The 19,587-nt window shown below is 39.9% G+C and overlaps 1 protein-coding gene across 1 annotated transcript in view; it reads right to left on the reverse strand.

Moving 5' to 3' along the window:
* The window catches only part of ARID4B (AT-rich interaction domain 4B), an 87,654-nt gene extending 68,196 nt beyond the window's left edge, over window positions 1-19,458 (reverse strand). Inside the window, 5 exon segments of the mRNA XM_061365681.1 lie at window positions 17,954-18,015; window positions 19,170-19,222; window positions 19,224-19,322; window positions 19,324-19,415; window positions 19,417-19,458. Coding sequence (XP_061221665.1) covers window positions 17,954-18,015; window positions 19,170-19,222; window positions 19,224-19,322; window positions 19,324-19,415; window positions 19,417-19,458 — 348 coding nt within the window.
* Between the last annotated feature and the right edge of the window lie 129 nt (window positions 19,459-19,587).

Consider the following 19,587-nt stretch of genomic DNA (forward strand, 5'->3'; position numbering starts at 1 on the left):
TGACTTTCAGGCTGGGAACAACGCTGGTAACACCGATGTTTTTAGTTGTTGCTAAGTCATGTTTCCTCTGACCAAGGACTTTCTGAGTCTCATACTCTACCAGGGAGGAGGGGAAGTTGAGAGGAAGCAGAGATAGGACACCTGACCCAAACTAACCAAAGAGGGATTCCATACCACAGCACATCATGCCCAGTATATAAACTGGATGCAGTTACCCGGAAGGGCTAGATCACTGCTTGGGTAGGGCTGGGTACTGGTTGGCGGGTGGTGAACGGTTGTATTCTGTTCCCTTGTTACTTCCCTTATCATTATTATCATTGATGGTAGCAGCAGTGATTTGTGTTATACCTTAGTTACTGGACTGCTCTTATCTCAATCCGTGGGAGCTACATTCTTTTGATTCTCCTCCCCATCCCTCCGGGGGGGGGGGGGGGGGGGGGGGGGGAGTGAGCAAGCGGCTGCATGGTTCTGAGTTACCAGCTAGGATTAAACTATGGCAGCCTGCATGTTCATAACACAATGCAGTGCCATCACTCATACTCAGAAGTATCACAAACACCCTCAGGTTAGGTAGCTGCAGTCTCTCACCACATTTGGCCCACAGTGTCAGACTAACATGCTCTTTCATTGCACAGGGAAGATGCAATATTGCAAGGTTCTTTAATACTGCAGTCTAGGGCATGCAAAAAAAAAAAAACAAAACCCATGGCTTCAGGATGAACAGAGCTTTTAGGTTCAGAAAAATGATGTTGTTATTCTGTATAACTAGTTACTTGAAGAGGTCATAAGGATTGAAATAAATATCTGAAATAAAGCTATCTCTTCGAGGCTTTAAATCAACAGTCTTACTAAATATACATTAAAGGAATGATCAAGCAAAGTTCAAAGTACTTCAGACTAAGACTAATCTGGCTATACGTACTCACACTCATATTCTGAAGCAACAAGGAACTCCCATAATTAAAACAAAATCTTGTGACAAGTGAGCTACAGAACAGGAAATACTTGTGAAGAGTTAGCCATGCTTTTCAAGATTCTATAAATTACCCTGTATACTAAACAGCCAATTGAAGTGATCAAGAAAACCACTTCATCGTTTTGCAGCAAAAGAAATAGCAGCATTACCACTTCTGATACGTGCTGATGTGCGTTAAAACTCAATTCTTCCACCCCCAGGCACTTGTGTGATGCCTCCGACAGACAGGAAGTATGCACATGGTTTCATCTCTGGTTAGAGCTCAACTTACTTATCATAATACTAATTTTAAAAATACACTGTATACCACTCAGCAACAATCTGTTCACTTCTTTAGTTTAAAAAGCTCAACTGTTGCAGTCAGTCTCCACTTCCTCTCAACAAATTATCTAGGCCAAAGCTGGCTGCCTTGTCCTCATATTCATTGCTCTGAAATCCTGCAATCTTGTGGCTATTACAGCTTTGGGTTTTTTAGCCTCAAAGGCATCCCATTATAATGGATTAGAATTTCATAATGCATTTTTCTTAGTACTTAGAAAAAAAACTGGTAACATAGCTTGTAGTTAATACAGTTGCTTATTAGATTTCTGAAACTGCAATATTCATAATGGTTTATCTGTTAAAAGGAACAGATGGAATAGCCCTTTAGTTAAACATGGTAGGGGAAGAACAAAAACGGGGGATATTTAAAGAAAAAGGAATCTGATTTTCAGTGAGAAATTACTAACATACACAATTTCTGTGGTATTCACTACCTAAAATACAAAACTACCCATCTGAGAATCAAGATATGAATGTCCTGATAAACTGTATGAGTTGACAAAATAAATGACAAGCAGCAGAGCATCATAACAGCCTTGAATGCTACAGAACCAACAGGAAACCGCTAAAAACGTTAAGTGCCTGAAGACCTAACTGGTAAAAAAAATAACTATATGGCTTCTTCATGTTAGCAATCTAATCCAACAGAACTGTTCTGAACAAAAGTTACATTCATTTATTTGTTAGTTTGTTGGGTTTTTTTCCCAGTAACTTTGAATGATCTTCAGGATGTAGTTTTGATCATCATGCAAATATTAGAAAACCAGTCTACTTAAAAGGGCTGGATCAATTCAGTCCTTTATGAATAAAGCCAGGAATGCTAGGATAAACATTCTTAAGATATCTACCTGCCGTAAATAAAAAAATGCAGCCATCAAAAATAAAATAAAATGGGTTTAAATAATCCACGATGGTGACAGACACTACCTATTGCAGCAACAGTTCTTAATTGCTGGAACTGTGGGTGGTGTGTAGGAGGGGGAGGTATGTGCTGCTACAGTATCACCAACAGTTAAACTGATAGTGTGTTCTTTCAGGTTTCTTTTGTGAGTTGATTTAACAAGTCTCAGGTATACAAGGGGAAGGCCTTGGCCCTCCAAACGTTAATCTACATGAATGATGCCTCTCCCTGACCATCCTCCCTTTTGCAACAGTTCTGGTATGCCTTTAATTAAAGGCTAAAGCAATTCAACTCACCAATTCAACAAATAGCTATTTGGTTTTGTTACTTTTGCTAAAATAGTTTCCTCCATTTTAGTGAGATGAATTGTTTCGCTGTAAGATCAAACACCAGAGTTAAAGTAGAAGCGGAGAAACCAACCGGTAAACTAGCAGTCTGCCTCAAACTAACAACATGAACTAGCACTCCATAATCATTGTTTAGAATTTGTAAGGTTATTGCGAAAAAATACATAAATTTCAAAAACTATAAAATAGTCCTCTTCACTACCATAGCATTTTCGGTATTTACCTTTTCACTGCACTAGATTTCTAACTTTTCTTTTTCAAAATACTGAAAATTGAATGTATGAAGCCCCTAGCTGGATGAGGAAGATGACATTTATACCATGCTACTCTATTTATCTATTTATTTAACTAGATAAACTAAGCATCTCCTCTTCAAATGATCCTTTAAACTGGGTTTCATCCCTGAACACAAGTCAGAGATCTGGGCATTTAAACAAACAGCTTTCAGCCCAACATCTCCACTAAATCCCTGAAGTGGCTTTAAACTGGCTAAAAGCACTTCAGCACTGGAGTATATGCAAGGTCAAATGCAAGTTTGTATTCAAAGTCTAATCTACTTGGATAGCACTCAAAAAAACAGTTTATGTGAAGTTTTATATCCGCCACACAATATTTGCAAACAAAGCAGGTATTAGCTTTTCCAGTGATTTTTTTTTTTACAGATTAAAAAAAAATACTGATTCAACTGACCATTCTGTAGGAACAGACTGAATTTTGATGTTTATAGGAAACTAACAAAGCACCATTACCACTGCATAACAGAACCAAAGTATTTTTGTTCATCTGTTTTTGTAAAATAAATCCAATCTTAAACTGAGAATTAATTTCAAGATTGATTTAAATAATTCCAATTTTCCCACAAGAGAAAAACTTGGTTTAATTCAATTTATAAATGGGATCAAGCCTGTCAAAAATAGTATGGTTGGTTTAACCTTCCAGAAAGTATAATGACTGGCCTGCAGAGAACTTGTACCAAGATGATGGCCCAGTTTTGAAACAATCTTTAAAAGGCCTTCAAGGAACAGAAATCTACAGTAGGACAAGAAAGCGCTCCAGACCATACAGCTGGACAAGCAAGATTCCTCAGAACAAGTCACTGCTTTGTACAGGGAAGGATAAACCTAAACTCCATTCAGCTTAACAGCAATGGCAGATTAAAGTGCACTGCATCCAGAAAACCCACGTTTCGCGTTCCATCCATAATGGCAAAGAGATCAAAATATGAGAAAACGTATTCTTTCAATAGTCTCATACACTTGTGTGGATTTAACCCAGGAAGTCCATTAGTACTGTTTGACACAGCACATGCACTCCAGTTACAGAAATATGACTATGCAGACTTCCCTCCTCATTCACAGAGCCTGACACTGCTACTAAAAAAGTTCAACTGAAGGAAGGCTTAATAACGCTAAAGATAATTTCATTCAATTGCACCTCTGGCTTCTAGTTTATTCAGCAAAATTCAGACTTCGTGGAGATAGTCATCTAAGTCCCCATTTCAATTATATTAAGTTAAAAGCATATAGCAAGGTTATCCTGTCTACAGAAAAAAAGTTCTGTTCTCTCCACCAATTTGGCTTTTGCTTTTCCAAACAGGCTGTTTTCATCTCAGATAAAGTGTATTGTCAGATTCACCAAGATCCAAACACAAGAAACAGCCTGAACAGTCAAACAGGCACTTGAGAACAGTCAGAACAGGCTCTCTCCTTCACTACCCAGGGACTTGCTCTGTTGAACTGTTCTCAAATTTCTTCACTGGCTTCAGCAGATTTAGCATACACAGACCAATAGTCTTTCTTCCTTTCTAGCTCAGTGCCAGAAATAACTTTTAAGATTCACATTTTGCAAACCAGCCAAACGCAAACATTTTTTTTCATTTGTTTTGGGTTTTGGACTGTCTTTGAATTTAACTTAGAGAGACATTAATCCCCACACTTTTCCCTAGGTTTAGCGTAAGAAAATCTTTATTTGAACACTTTTGCAAATCTTCACTCTTGGTCTAAACTAACCTTTTACTCCTAGTCAGCAACCTGGTATTCTTCAGTATCCAGGGGGAAACGTTACACAAGAGCTAGCAGAAGACACCTCATTTGGATAAAATAACTAATACATTATGACTGCAATATCTTGGCTTAAAAATATTTAGCTCTTATATTTGGATTTCCTGGAATTCCCTATGCCACAATTATGCGTTTGAAAAAGCTAACAGAATAAAACTGGAACCAAATTCAAAGGCAAGCTAGCAAACAAAGGGAGCCTTTTAAAGAACTGCAGGCAATTTCTAGATGTTAAAAATACGTATGTATATGTTGGGGGCTGTATATAAATAGATGTCACCCCGACCACTATTACTTTTGCAGCATAAATTTTGGAAAGTAGAGATCAGAAGTATTATGCTTTATGGGTGTATCTGTACTGGTCTGTTTACAATGCATTTTGATTAATACATTCTGGATATATTTTTCAGTGCCCTGTGTGTTTTTTCCTTTTACACTTACATATTGATTTTTCTCTCCAAGCTTCCTATGAAGAGGATTCTTCTAATAAGCAGTTATTTAACATTACATTAGTTAAGATACAAATATGCAAAACACTGGTAGTACCTTAGACTTAGTCAAGCAGAGGCTATCTTCTTATGACTTGGGAAGTAGTCTTGCCACCCTTGTACTGCACGTCCTACTACAATATACATCTGCGTAATATTTTTCTTTATCAAAAGATAATACATCTCTCAGTACAGTCAATTCTTCAGGTGTGCATCCCAATAAAAAAGGGGGGAAGGGAAGAATTTAAGGTATCTACTACTATTATGTGTGCAAAGGAAGGGGGAATATATAAAGAAATACGATTACAAAAGGACAGTTGTATTAGACAAAGCTTTTCAATGTACTGATTTTCCTACGAATTCTAGCAGAGCTAGTTCTCTGAATAATAAACAGACCTACCAACAACAATTTTGCTTGGCTTAATTATATCCTCAGATCTCCTTAGAAGCAAGCTACAGAACCAACAGCACTGCATTAGACACTTAGAAGACAGATTTTTTTGAGTCAGGCATGTGCAAGATTAGAAAGAAGTATTAGCATGACTATACACGTACTTGCACTACGTACGGAAACAGATTCAAGGTAAGTTTAATCTGCCACTACAATAAAATGGTTGGTTAAGACTATAGAAAGCTCCCAGTTAAAAAAAAAGCAGACAGTAGATCAGTTAAGATTGTATCTATGTAATCCACACAACCCATTATCTGAGCCTAGAAGAAAAAAAGAAAGGACATTCTTTTCTGCTGAATCTACTGGTGTTTTCTTAACTTGCACCTATTGGGCCACTGTTCACATACATCTACATCCTTGCAGAATATAGATGCCTGAACTAAGCTGGACACTGGCTAGCTAGGACAGCGCAAAAATTAGTACAGTGAGTAAATCCTGAAAAAATTACCATAAATCATATCTCATACTGACAAGCAGACTACTTCCATATTGGCACAGGTATCTCTGCACAAGATTACCCTGTAAACTTTCCAACAGAAGCAGCAAGCAAGCGAACCTGAAGTTATCCCAACAAAAGGCGCAACATTGCTTTCCCGAGTCGTAGCACAAGGCAACCCATACCTCAGATCAACTCCTGGTTGAGCTACTATGGCTGAAATCAAACATGAAGAACCTTGCTGTGGTAGAATATTCTACTGATAAAACTTTGTTTTCGCTAACATAATTTCTGCCAGAAAAACATAGACAATTATTTTTCAGTGTACTTTTCTTTCACGCACACAGTTCCTCAAACTGTTAAGTAAGTTGTAACCCCTTCCCCCTTCCCTCCCCCTAAACTGTGATAAATCAACGGTTTATCTGCATATCCCACCTTTCCCCAGACTAACAGAAAGAAATGCCAGGACTGCATCTGAAAGAAGACATAGTTATTAATCCAGTACAATTTTACATGGGGGAAGTTATGACGGAAATCTTAAGTCCATAATTATTCCATGAGCTAGTTTGATAAGTTTCTTAACTTGCAGGAACATAATTTATAGTTTGTGGAAACCTAACAAATACAAGCACACATACAAACTCCTCTCCCATCTCACTGCATTTTCTGAGAATACTATTGACTAAACACTCCTGCATGGTCAGTAGCAAGGGTATAACAGGAAATTTCTCTTTTTTATCCCTCTACACAACACCATTCCCCTTCCAGAGTTCTCTAGCTAATTTATGAGTTCAGTATTTAAGCTTTAGGTTTCTGAAAGGAAATTCTGGGGAAAAAAAGCTAAATATAATCAATATGGAAAAAATCCAAAGCAGAGACACAAGTTTTTCCTGTTCAACTAAGTTCGATTTGAAAACCTTTGCAAGAATTTTCCATCAGAAGACACCCACAGCAAACCAAGAATGCAAAAATTAAAAGTAATACAAATATTTTAAAAAAGAGAAATTAGCAGTTGAAGACAAGTTTAAGAGGAGATTTGTCAAGTGTTGTATAACTATGAATAGTTTTAACATATTTTAGATGTGCACTACACAGGAAGTAAATGTGTTACTATAGTACTCTAGGGAATAAGAGCATTATAAAAGCAGCTACTATTCACCAAGGTTGCCTTTCAAAAGTTAAGAGACCTGAACCATTTGTTTCGTACCTTTTATCCAATTTAACTACCCAGAACGATTCAGTTCCTTTGGCTACTCACTGCTGCACCTGTTTCCAAAACATCTTCAGCTGGCTTAGCCTGTGACTAAGGGCAGCCATTTCCAGGGAGGAGCTATTTAAGGAAAGAACCTTGCTCTGATTCCACAAAACTCCTCATATATTCAAAAACAGAAAGCAAAATTTTTGAAGTTGCATACATCACACAAGACTCTATTCGCTACTTTCAAGTTTGCTGAAGCTACTCTGTAAAGCCCAGGGTTTTTTCTTAAAAGACTTAAGCCTCTTATGCTAAAACATTCTTTTTTAGCCTCTTTTCAAAAAGTAACATTTAGGATTACGAAAGTGAAAGAGAAAATGTCTATCCAAGTTTTACGTGGTAGTTTTCTGTACATCAACAATTCTACAGCTACTTTCTGCCTGAAACCCCCTTCTGTTCTCAAAAGTTCAACAAAAGGCATCCCAAGAGGTCTTCCACGCCCAAGGCAATGCAGCATTCTGACAATGACTATCAATACAGTATCAGTGTCTCTGTCAAGTCAGCAGGTTACAGTATCAACGACATGTCAATGAAATTGTAATTAATTATATTTTTATGAGCAACATTTTTTATCCCTAAGGCTTACAGAGAAATTCTGAAATGCACAGCTTAAAGAATAAACTTACTCATCCACTACTACTGCATGACTAATCAGCTCATTGTAATATTTGCTTTCACAGAAACATTGTGCACCACCACTGCTGGAAGCAGAATAGCCAGCTGAAGAGTTCACGCTAGCCCTTCTAAGCAATTCATATGTGCCCACATACTTGTTCCAGTACTTGGCTGGAATGTCATTTCAGTGGGTACAAAAGCTGCATTAAGAGAAACTGCCAGACAAAAGAAAAGATGTTGCTGTTACTTTCAGACTAAGGAATTTTCTTGTACACACAGTGCAGCCCAAGCAAGTGCAGTAAAGATATACAGCTACAGCAATGAGAAAAGTTCTGGAACTGTATCTGGGTATGTCTAGAATCAAGCACCTGAAGTTTACCATTTTCTTTCTCTTTTTTATTTTTATTTTAAACATATATATTTTCATGAATATCATAAAAGATTATTTGCTTCCTCAAGATTCCAATTAAGTAACTACAATAAACACAATTAGAGAAACTCGATCAGGCCAGCTCAAGTATTTTTATTCCACATAATAGATGCAATGCTTGATATTTATTGTCAGACCATAATTAAGATTTTATTACACCATTTCAAATGTTCAATTATGTGCTGTTGCACAACAAGTTATTCCAGTCAGACACATGTAGGATTGTTCTCTATTTTAATGCAACATAGAGTAAGTATAATTTTCCTGAACTGAAATCAGTGCTACTGAAGAGATATAAATAAAAACATTCCACTCGTTTAAAGCTGACCTATTAGCACTTGAGTTGCTATCCAGCTGCTACCGATGCAGTGTACGTTACCAGAGAAAAAAGTCTCTCACAGCAGGACATACATCTATCTCTATCGTTGATATACTATTATTACACTGTCATTAAAAGAGAATTTTTCTTGTAATATACAATGTAACAAAAGCAACTAATTCACTTTATTTGCCTCTAACAACCTGAATCACTCTACATTAGTAAGTGTACATATAAATATATACTCTGTATTATCCAAGAAAAGTCAGTGTGCAAGAGATTTATTTTAATACAGTGAAATACGTTTAACTTATCGATCCACACATTTTGACTAGCATCAGGCAAAGTCAACTGAAATCAGAATATTAGCTTAATACCCAAAGAAGGTTACCAACAAAGAGAAACTGAATTACTGCAGACAGACACCTCACATGCATATTAATACTTTCTGGAGCTTAATATTGCATTATTCCAGGGAACACAGTCCAGATAGCAGCCTCGGCAGCCCAATTCCAAAATGGATAAGGAATGGTAGAATATATTTGCAGTGTGACTCTGTGCAGGCTCCAGCCTTTGTATGCAACTGTCCATCATGAGATGACACCACCTTTTGTACTACTTGATTTGATTTTTAGGAGTGTAAAACCTGCACTAGAACTCTTTAAGTAAAGGAATGAATCCAAGCTCTAATGTCTTTTACGTTGTCCAGCAATGCGGGAAAACAGGCACAAAATTTCTCAAAGACAAAGACACTGCGTAGTTACCCACATGATGTTCTATGGGTAAAGCATGTGGATTGTCATTGTAAAGTTCTGGAAGAGCACCTCAGAATAAATCTGCATTCACAAAATGGAAATGACAAAGTTGAATGATTGTCTCCATTTTTATCTCTGTTCCAGGCAGCAAGGTATTGGTACATATCATACTCTAATTTTTAAACTACAGTGCAGTCTTAATTATGCTGAAGTACTTCACCATCTCCCTTGATGCACATCTAGCATGACAATTTGCTAAAGAAATTAAAGTGGAAATTTATGAAGTTATTACTGTGTGTTAAAAGAACTTTTATATTTATGGAAGCATAAAGATTAAGAATTACATATACTTTATTTCTAAGTTTAGTGATGTAATTTCAAGTAACATTCATTTAATACTACAGAAACATACATCATTCAATATGTAGGGCAGCAAAGTAAGTTAAAAAGTGAAAATACATATTGCATTAGAAATTCCTGAATTCTGAAGTAGTGGCATAAATAACATGTACTAATTTCCAAAATGTCTCAACACCAAGTTATTTCTCACAGAAAAAGAAGTTACAGCAACCTAAGAAGTTACATTAACCTAAGATTAAGCTAACACTCTTTCACTTAAACACTCATACCAGATATTGAAAAGTCTATCTTTCATCATTATAAATTAAAGCATTATTTGCAATCTAAAAAGAATGTATTTTCCATTTATTTTTAAGAAAACATGAAGTGGACTATTTTAAATGTACAAATAAGATTTAGCATTTGCAACCTGCTGCTGAGAGGATAGCTAAAAATCGAAAGGAAAAATTCACAGTGGATCAGGTTGCCCTGCCACAAACTGAAACACTTTTTTTTCAGATCAGAAGAGAATGTCAACAAAAAACACTTCCTATTATATTATTTGTTACTAGCTGAAAAGATACAATTTGTTCTCAATTTTGTTTAAGTCAAATCCCATTTCCTTGACTTTAAAAGGATGGTATAAACAATTAAGAATAGTAAGTTTGAAGGGCATCTTAGAGGGAAAGGATTCCACACAAATGAGAGCCCCAGTTATTGGAAAGGAAGATAAACATCACCCAAATTTCTGCATTAAGTTTATGATAATAAGCAGAAAATGTCATATACACCTTAACTTTACCTTCTACAACTGGCATTAACTCCTGACTGTCACTGGCTCTCCACTGATCCACCCACAAATATGTGGGCCTTCTTAACATACAAAGAATCAAAAGTTTGACTTCTATTCCCTTTGAATTCCTTATCAAAGCTATAGTATTGTTTCCAACCATTTTAATTTGGAATACACAAAGCACAATTGCTTAATTCTTCTTCCTACTGGTAAAAATACCTGATGTCAGAACGTATTAATTTAAGCATTAGTTACATAAAGATTGCCACCTTTACAGGATAGAAATCTAGTATTTTTTTTTTCTGCAGAAAACTGTAATACTAACTGGTTTTCTACCCGGGGGGGGGGGGAACAGATGTTATTATTAATTGTATTCTTTCCAAGTACTGAATAAGAACTTGGAGGAGGCAGGGAAGTAAAGCTTATGTTGCCCCTGTAGAAAACATCTAAACCACTTTGTTTTTTGTGTCCAGTGCCATCTCTTATTTAAAACTCCTTCATCTTTTGAACTTCAAATCAATGTTTACCCATCAAAAATTAAATTTTATTCTTCACCTTCATGGAACAGCGTCAATTCCACTTGATGTTTTCACTCAACACCTTCTAAAAAACATGGACTTCAAATCTGTAGAGAAGTGCAGTGTTTTAGCTAGTAAGTGAGCCTAGAAAAACCTCTATGGCAATTTCACGTGTAGACAGTTTACTGAATGTTTAGCCTAATGACTGCAAACTGCTAACCTGGCAGAGAAATGGGGAGGAACACATGTTCACAAGCAGTTTAAACCAATCCAAATAAGTTCTGTGCACTTGTGCTTTCCTCTCCTTCCTTCCTCTGTCCCAACGGTAGGGGATCAGCCAGGTCAGAAACTGGGTGCAACTGCAGAGTATGTGTATCTGTTGTTAATTTCAGTTTGATTCAGTCCACTCTGTGACCACACGAATGGACTGCTGGCAAATGACAGCAAGAATAAACAGCCATGGGTGGAAGAAGACAAGGCTGTATTCTTCCATGATCATAAAAGCTTAATTTGACAAACTACTGACGAAAACAAATCCTTTGCTGTAGGTTGTTGCGGGACAAAGCAACAGATTGAACAACAAGAAGAACAGCAAACTCACTCTTCTGTCCAGGAACAGTGTTATTTACCAGTTAATCCAACCTGGATGATCTGCTCTGCAACACAGCCCTTTAGAAATCTGCATTCACACTTGGCTTAAATAACAGCTGAGGAAGGCTGTCTCTGAATAGCATACTCCTTAAGACTACAAATGTCACCATCAAAGACTATGTAATTTAGGAGTTCTGGATGCTTAAAGGTGTTTTCTTTGGCATACTGGCTACCCTATTTGCTCCAGAGCACTTACGGGCTCAAAGACAACAGGAGTGGAGAGCAAGTAACTCCAGGTTAACTACTAAAGATGACTACTGTTTTTGCTCACAGTAAGGAAAATGCTTTCTCATAATTTGGTACTACAACATTTCTGATTAGCTTGTAAGAGAAATCTTCTTCATAGTGCTCCCCACAGGTTCAGCAAAACCCAAAACAGTACTCCACATTCAATTAATGAATGTACATTCACTCAGGAAGTCACTGGCATACCGTGGTCGAACATAACACAGGCAGGTCACCTCAGTCCTAGTTTTCTGCAGGTAACTCAGCAACACCCTCCACCGCCCTTGCTCTGACACTCTCACAGCTGCTGCTCCAGAGCTTGCTTACAAACACTTCTTGCTAAACAGGTCATGACTGCTTCATACAGTGCCTTCCAAGCCAAAACAAACAGAAAGAAAAAAAAACACACAACACAATAGTGGTCTATTGAATTTCCTCCCTGGTTCAAACAAATCTTCAGAAGGAGAATAGATGTCTTGTCAAGTACAGAATATCAAAGTGGCTTGCTGTGTTTTCCATACTTGAATTCCCTGAAATATCCTCTCATCTGGTCACCCCATGTTAGCAAAAAAAACCCAGGAAACAAACAAAACCCCTAACCACCCACAGTTATGATTTCCCATCAAAACCTTTTAAAAGAACTATTCTAACGCTTATTAAACCACTAGCATTTAGGTTATGCACAGGGCTACAGAATTTTCCTTAGTTCCCTGGAAGCCTCTTGAAATCTTCTAGAACTCTTTAAAAATCTATTCCATGCACACACAAATATTCAGCGAGTGGAAGTAAGCAGAGTTAACTGGACAATGCTGGAAGTGCTATATAGAAAAGGCAGAAAAGAAGTATTTGCTACTGAAGCACGTCAGCTAAAAAGCAAGCAGCAATACATACAAGCCCTGACATACCAACACTTCTCAACTGTGACCTGAATCATATTTAAGGCAAAATCTGTTCAAGAACCATGTTTATTCAGATTTGTACACTTCTGCAAAAACAGCTGAAGTGCCTATCATAGTAAGTAGAACTGCAGAGAACCTACTACTGTGTTTCATGGCAAGTTAACTGCTTTCAAACTGATAAATAATCCAGCATTTGGATGGCTCTGTATCACATTAGGATACCACTAGTATTTAAGCTCTAGACTTTTCCTATAAAATTTGTTACCTTTTTCAAGTAAGAAAATCTCAGATTCTCTTTATTTTTATCCTTCAGCCTATTATAAAAGCCTATGTTTGTAAGAAAAATGTGCGTATCTCTAGGATTTAAACAACATTTTGAAACCATGATGTAGCAACAAATCATTCACGGTATCATTTCTACCTTTCTCAGTTAGCCATTCTTTTTTTTTTCAGTAAACATGACCAGCAAAGCATTCAGATAAAGTATTTGACAGTGACTGTGAACTTTCATACCTCAAGACTATTGTATTTTGTTTTGAAAGACTTCGCAGCTACAATGCAAAATTTCTTTGCAAACACAGGAACACAATGTGTACCACAGCATGCTTCTGCACTATATGCACACAATACAAAGCAAATTGAATAACCATCTCAAAGTGTTCTAGCGAAAATATGCATATTCATTATTCTGTCTACTAACATTTTTCTTAGACAGTGTCCTGACACAATAGTCGTACTGTGGTGAGACTTCATTCAAAAACCTTTCACCAACTTTGAGGATAACAATACAAACAACTTAACTTTTCTAATGCTCAGTTTATTACATCTTCTCAGTCCAGCACAGCCTTTTTTCCAATAGATACTCTAATTAACTTTGAGTCCATATCAACACACTGAACTGTCACCTACTAAACATGCAGATTTAAGTTAAAGACTTCCATGTTGCTTAGCCACTTGGTAAAATATACAAGATGGGCATTTAAGAAGTGCAACTAACCCATTTCAAACTAACATAGGTTATTCCAACATAACTTGTAATCCCTTGGTGCAAGTGGTGTTTGCTTTCTTTTCTACATAATCATGCAAGCATGAGGAAGTCAATAACTGCCTCTGATCACTTGTTCAAACTGAAACATCAGGACAGAATTCAAGAAAGTAATTTTTCATAATACAAAAATAAATTACAGGGGAAAACCACCTCTTAAGACTTACCTGTTCTGCTACCAGCAAAAAAACTACGCTAATGGTACTCTTCCTTTATAATTGTCCATTTCTGCGGTAATTCAAACAGTTAACCAGAGAGTGAAAGGTCACTACATTCCATGACTGGTTTCCAGCCTGCCTAAGAACAGCAGGACTTTCAGTTGACTTGTGCTCAAAGCTGGAAATCAGTGACTGAAAAGTTCACTAGATATTTTATTCTTGTCCTCTGCCATACTGGCAGAGAATATGAGCAACAGACTGATGGGCTTAAAAGGAAAGCAGTTACAGAATCAGTGTGCACCAGTGATGTCTGCAGATAGCTAGAGAGGTCACTGGGAAAGACTAATGAAACCAAAATTCAGGATGAAGTAAAACTGAAAAGTCCACCATAAACTGTATACACGGCTTCCTTTATTCGTTAGCGTGGCACCTTTGAGCAACTACTTGGGAACATCCAGGGCTACCACACAGAGGTTATCTATGACCATAAAATGTTTCATATTTTACAGACTAAAAACATTAACATGCAAGTAGCATCAAAACATTTGAACAATCATTTCAGATCACTTAATTCACATTGCATTGCTCTAGCTTCTGGGACATCCACTATTTTTTATCTCCAGTCAGCAGTGAACTTTTTACTAGAGTGGACATATTACCCTCATTCACATATTTAAATATCAAGTGATATTTAAATGTTGCGATACATATTAAAAATCTTAGGAGCATTTACAATAGTTCAAATCACTGGTGAAACTGAGCTTGTGTTTGTTTCTTTCTTTAGAAGCAGCAACTCCGCTTTCCAGTAGTTTATTTCCTGACTTGGAAAAAAAATAGAAACAACCTATAATAATGGTTTTATATATATTGCTGCCTACTTAACAGGTTATAATCTGATGGCACACAATTAGTTTTTAAATAATCAGATTCTTCCTGCTTCTGAAGCATACTTAATGAAAAAAGATCTTATGCAGAAGGTGCCCAAGTTGAACAAAAAAAACTTCACTACAACATACCAAACTGTCCTAGCCATTATCTATACACCTGTATTATTATCAGAGGTCATTTGACAAAGGAAAAAGCCCAATTTAGTAGAACGTACAAATAACAAGCACAATTATATCAAGGCTTGAATACTTCTTGTAAGACATATTTCAAGGCTGCCTTCAAGTGGCCTTTGCAGTCCATGGGAGGACTACTTAATAGTCTAAAGTTACTAGTTTATACAAAGGACTTTATTTACTGGGATTAAGTTGGGTTACTACAGGGCGGACAACTACACCAACAGCTCTGGAGGTAGTAATTTCTCAGCAGGCAACCCACCTCTCTTGTCTCAGAAGGTTCCAAAATGCAAGAGCATGAGTGACTTACAGCCTTCTCTCATTACGACTTGGTGCTCTTCCTAAATATACTTTACTGTGTTTTACAAAGAATGAGAAACATTCCCTCTATACTACACAGATGGGAAAAATGAGTCAGTAAAGCTAAACAAGCTACTCAAGCTTACCCAGAGAGACGAAGATACTGACAAGGAACCCAGTGCTCTATGCACCAGAATACACAACCCTCTGCAACTCAGAGAATGACCAAGGCATAAATCAAGACAGAGGCCTCAATCGTGCAGTAAGCAGCAAGTCTGTAGTCAGCAGACTCAAAGTAAGATTAGGCCTTAAAGCACTAAACCCTTTACATGCTGAAATGTCCTTGAGGCATATTCCTCCAATAACTTATAAAATAAATGCACATAAGTATACAGTCGTATTTAAGCAGTATCTTGATTAGTACAGTTAATGTTACCTTGTGGTGATATGAACAGACACCCAGCTATTCTTTGAAGCACTCTCCCTTACCACTTCCTATTGAACCATCTTGTATCCTTTTAAACTTAGAAAATAAATTAGAAATTTAAGCCAAACAGAGCACAGTATTACTCCTAAAATCTTACAAATCAGTCTTGGTTAGGCTGTTGAATCTTAGAAATTTCTGTTGAGCTACAATTCTGTTAAGAAGTTTCACTGTAATAACTAAAGCTTTGACGTAATGACTTACAGATTAACCTCACTTAGCATTAAAGGGCACAGTAAATAAAGGTACTGGGAGTTATCTCAAGCATATGTAAGTTTAACACAACACACATACACACACAAACTGCAAAAACTGCAGACTTAAACTTAGCATTTGAACACCCTGGCAGAATTAGTCCAGGTTTACAAAATAAATAAAAATGCAACAATAGCACAAACCTTACAAAAGAATAAATAAGCTGGGAGCTTTTCCCTAAATATGGCTCTCTTAACAGGTTTCTGTGTTTGCTCCTTTAAACTTAAGCATTCGCTATACCTTCAGTTCAGCCCGAAGAGAGGCTCTATCACTATTTCACAGAACACTCTGCATCCCACTTGTGATCCAATATCCTCATCCTCCCAACTGCCTACCTACATATTTATATGGCTCTATAACTACAGTATCTGAACCTAATCTCTATGGTAAATTCAAGATTTGTTTACATGGAAAAAGAATATTAGAAATGTATGTAAATTTAGCTGTCATTTAAATAAGTGTTTTTCCTTCTGGGGGAAAAAAAGCTCCCTATGCTGCCTCCTATTTCTCTTTGCTTCCATCTCCTGCATCCCCACCCGGCAATGAGCCACATTTGGAAAGCTCCGTATCATACTACTTCAACAACCTGTTGTTGTAAATTTGTAAGTAGTTTACTTTTAATGAGAAAGACGTGCAGTAACTTAGATCTTAACACTTGTTAAAGAAAGATCATTGAGAAGGGAATTTAAAACCTGATTTTTTTAAAGATACTGTCATTAAGTCACCAGAATAAAAAACAAAAACATGCCAGATCTTTAACAGCTATACCAAAAGACTTAGTTTGCTGCTCAGCAACTCAGATCAGTCTAGGAATTAAAGCAGCCTGTATCATTTCCAGCACTGAATATAATACTAGGTACACGTTTTACATAACACTCATGCACAGATATTAGGCACCACTCTGATAGTGCAAGACCCTCTGTACAGACTGCTCTTTTTATTAATAACAAAGAGATGATGCATTAGACATTTGTAATAGTTCTTTTTTAACAAGATGTACAGTTTTTTTGAAATGAGATTTACTGCTGCCCAGCAGGATCAGGAGCTGAATTACATGGGGGTCATGATAATATAAATAGCAGTTTGAGCAAGACATGTCAGCAAAATGATAAAACCTAACAAAGGCAGTTGTTAAAAACTACCTTTTGGTACACAGATATTTGCTATGCACTGAAGAGATCATTTTGTTCCACTGATACAATTTTTTTTTTACAAAACTTCCAAATATATTGGAAAATAAGTAGTCTAGAAAGGTCTAAGATAAGAAAAATGAGCACCAATGAGGTATATGAATTCTACACAGCACTGAAAAGAAAATTGGAACCTGCTTGAAAATCTTTCTGCACCTTACAGCAATCATTCCACTGCAGAAAATCTCTTACATGCACCACTCCTGATCATATCAAGATTATTCATTCAACAAAACTCCTACTAAAGAACAGAAAGTAAGTAAATCTACCATTTACCCTCTATTCAAGTAAACACGGTTGTATAGCCAGCATTCCCCCTTCCTTGCCCCCTGCAAAGGTACTTTCTCAAGCTGGGTGACTGTCCCTTGCTCTTCCATGAAACAAGCCCAGCCCAGGCAGCCATGTCCTTAATGTTCTACAATGTTTCTGAAGGAGAACAACCCCCGCTCAGCGAACTTAGGAGTTTCCCTCAGCATAACGCGATGAAGCAAAGCGTGCCCCACCGGCAGCAAACGAGCAAAGGCACCGAACGCAGCAGTGGGGACGAAGCAGCCCGCAGTCTGGATCTGCACCAGAGCCTCGCCTCGCACCGGGGTCGGGACAGATGGACTGACAGATAGGACAGCATTTGATCGTGCAACCCTCCCTTCTTTCCCCTCCCAGCCACACAAGCGACTGTTTTACCTTCATGATGAGCTCAGGCTGCTGTAAAAACCTCGACAGGGGCTGAGCGGCCGAGGCTGGACCTGGAATTTAAAACAAAGCGCTAAGGCACCGCAACAGCCGCTCGCACCGGGGGAGGGGGGGGCGGAAGAGGAGAGGCAGTGATCGGAGTGGGGGCTCTGGACTCCTCCCGAAACTCCCCTTTTCCTTCCCCGGAACCCCCCTTTCTCCCCGGTTAACCCCCTCCCCTCGTTCCTCGGCCGCTGGTTCCCCTCCGGCTCCCACACACCGCGGCTTCCCCTACACTCGCAGCCATTGACGCCATTTCTGTCAGAGGAGGAGAAACTTGCCACAACAACAACCCACCCCCAGCCGCCCCGGCCGCCGCGGGAGGAGGGCGCGGTGGCAAGACGCGTCCCCGGCTGCCTCCCCGAGGCGCTGCGGCCCCTCCCCAGGCACCCAGCGGCAGGAGGGGACCCGCGGGGGTCCCAGCCTTCGGGATCCCCCCTCCTCACTTTACCGCGGGAGCCGGAGAGAGGAAGGGAGGCTCTTCCCCCATTGTACGAGTGCCTGTGTGCGCAGCGGGAGAGCGGGGTGTCGATAGCAGCTCCCCGCCACCCCCCCGACACACACACACGCTTTTGTAGGGGCTGCGGCTCCGGATCGCGGCGGCTCCTCCTCCCCCTTTCCCCCCCCTTCCCCCCCAAATAAAGGAAAGCGCTGACTCCGCGGCAGGAGTTTCAGTAGCAACAGCCGCAACTCCCCGGCTCCGCGCAGCGGGTCCGGGCGGGGGGAGGGCGGGCGGGAGGCGGCGGAGGGGAAGAAAAGGAAGAAAAGAAGGGAGCGGGGAAGGGGAAGGAGGGGGGCGGGGAGAAAGGGGCCCGACCTGCTCGGCGGGGACACGGAACGTGTGTGTGTGGAGGAGGGGGCTCCGTCCCCTCCCGGCGGAGACGGCTGAAGAAGCTGCCAGCCCCTCCCGCAAGCAGGCGGCAGCCGATCCCCCCCCCAGCCCCGCCGCTGGGTGTTTGCGGGGGGAGAAGGAGAATCGGCGAGTCCCGCCGCAGTCTCGCTACGAGGAGAAAAACAACCATCCCCCTCCCCCCGCGCTTACGCCCCGCCGCCGCCGCCTGGCCCCGAGTTCCCCCCGGCCCGGAGCCCCGCGCCACCTCCCCACCCTCCGCCGGTGGGGCCGGGGTGGAGGGGGTGGGGGGCTCCTTCTCCGGCTCCGCGCCGTTACCTTTGTTCCGCGGCGCCTGCCCGCCCGCTACTCCCCCGACCCGGGGCGGGGGGCAGAGAAGGGAACGGGGCGAAGCCTCCACTCAGCTCCGGGCCACCTCGGCCCCTGCTCAATGCTCCAGCAACAGCTCTGCTCCCGACGGCGCAGCGGGGCCGATCCGTCCTGCGCGGACCCGACGGTGGCGGCGGTGACTGCTCGGCTCTGAGCCTCTCGGTCCCCCTCCCCCTCCCGCACCGACTGACTGACGGGCGGACGGGCCGAGGCACGCCCCTCTCCCCGCCTCCTGCATTGGGCCCCGGCCTACAGAGCCCGCCCCTCCCTCATCGCCATTGGCCTCCGCATCGGAAATACTGACATCATTCTTCTCCACCGCGATGGAAACCGAGGCCCGGTGCCGCGTGGCCTCATGGGTCACGCA

Source organism: Neopsephotus bourkii, unplaced genomic scaffold (genome assembly GCF_033783945.1).
Source record: "Neopsephotus bourkii isolate Nb327-2 ecotype Australia unplaced genomic scaffold, CSIRO-AGI_Nbou_v1 NB_1292, whole genome shotgun sequence".
In the NCBI taxonomy this organism is placed as follows: Eukaryota; Metazoa; Chordata; class Aves; order Psittaciformes; family Psittacidae; genus Neopsephotus; species Neopsephotus bourkii.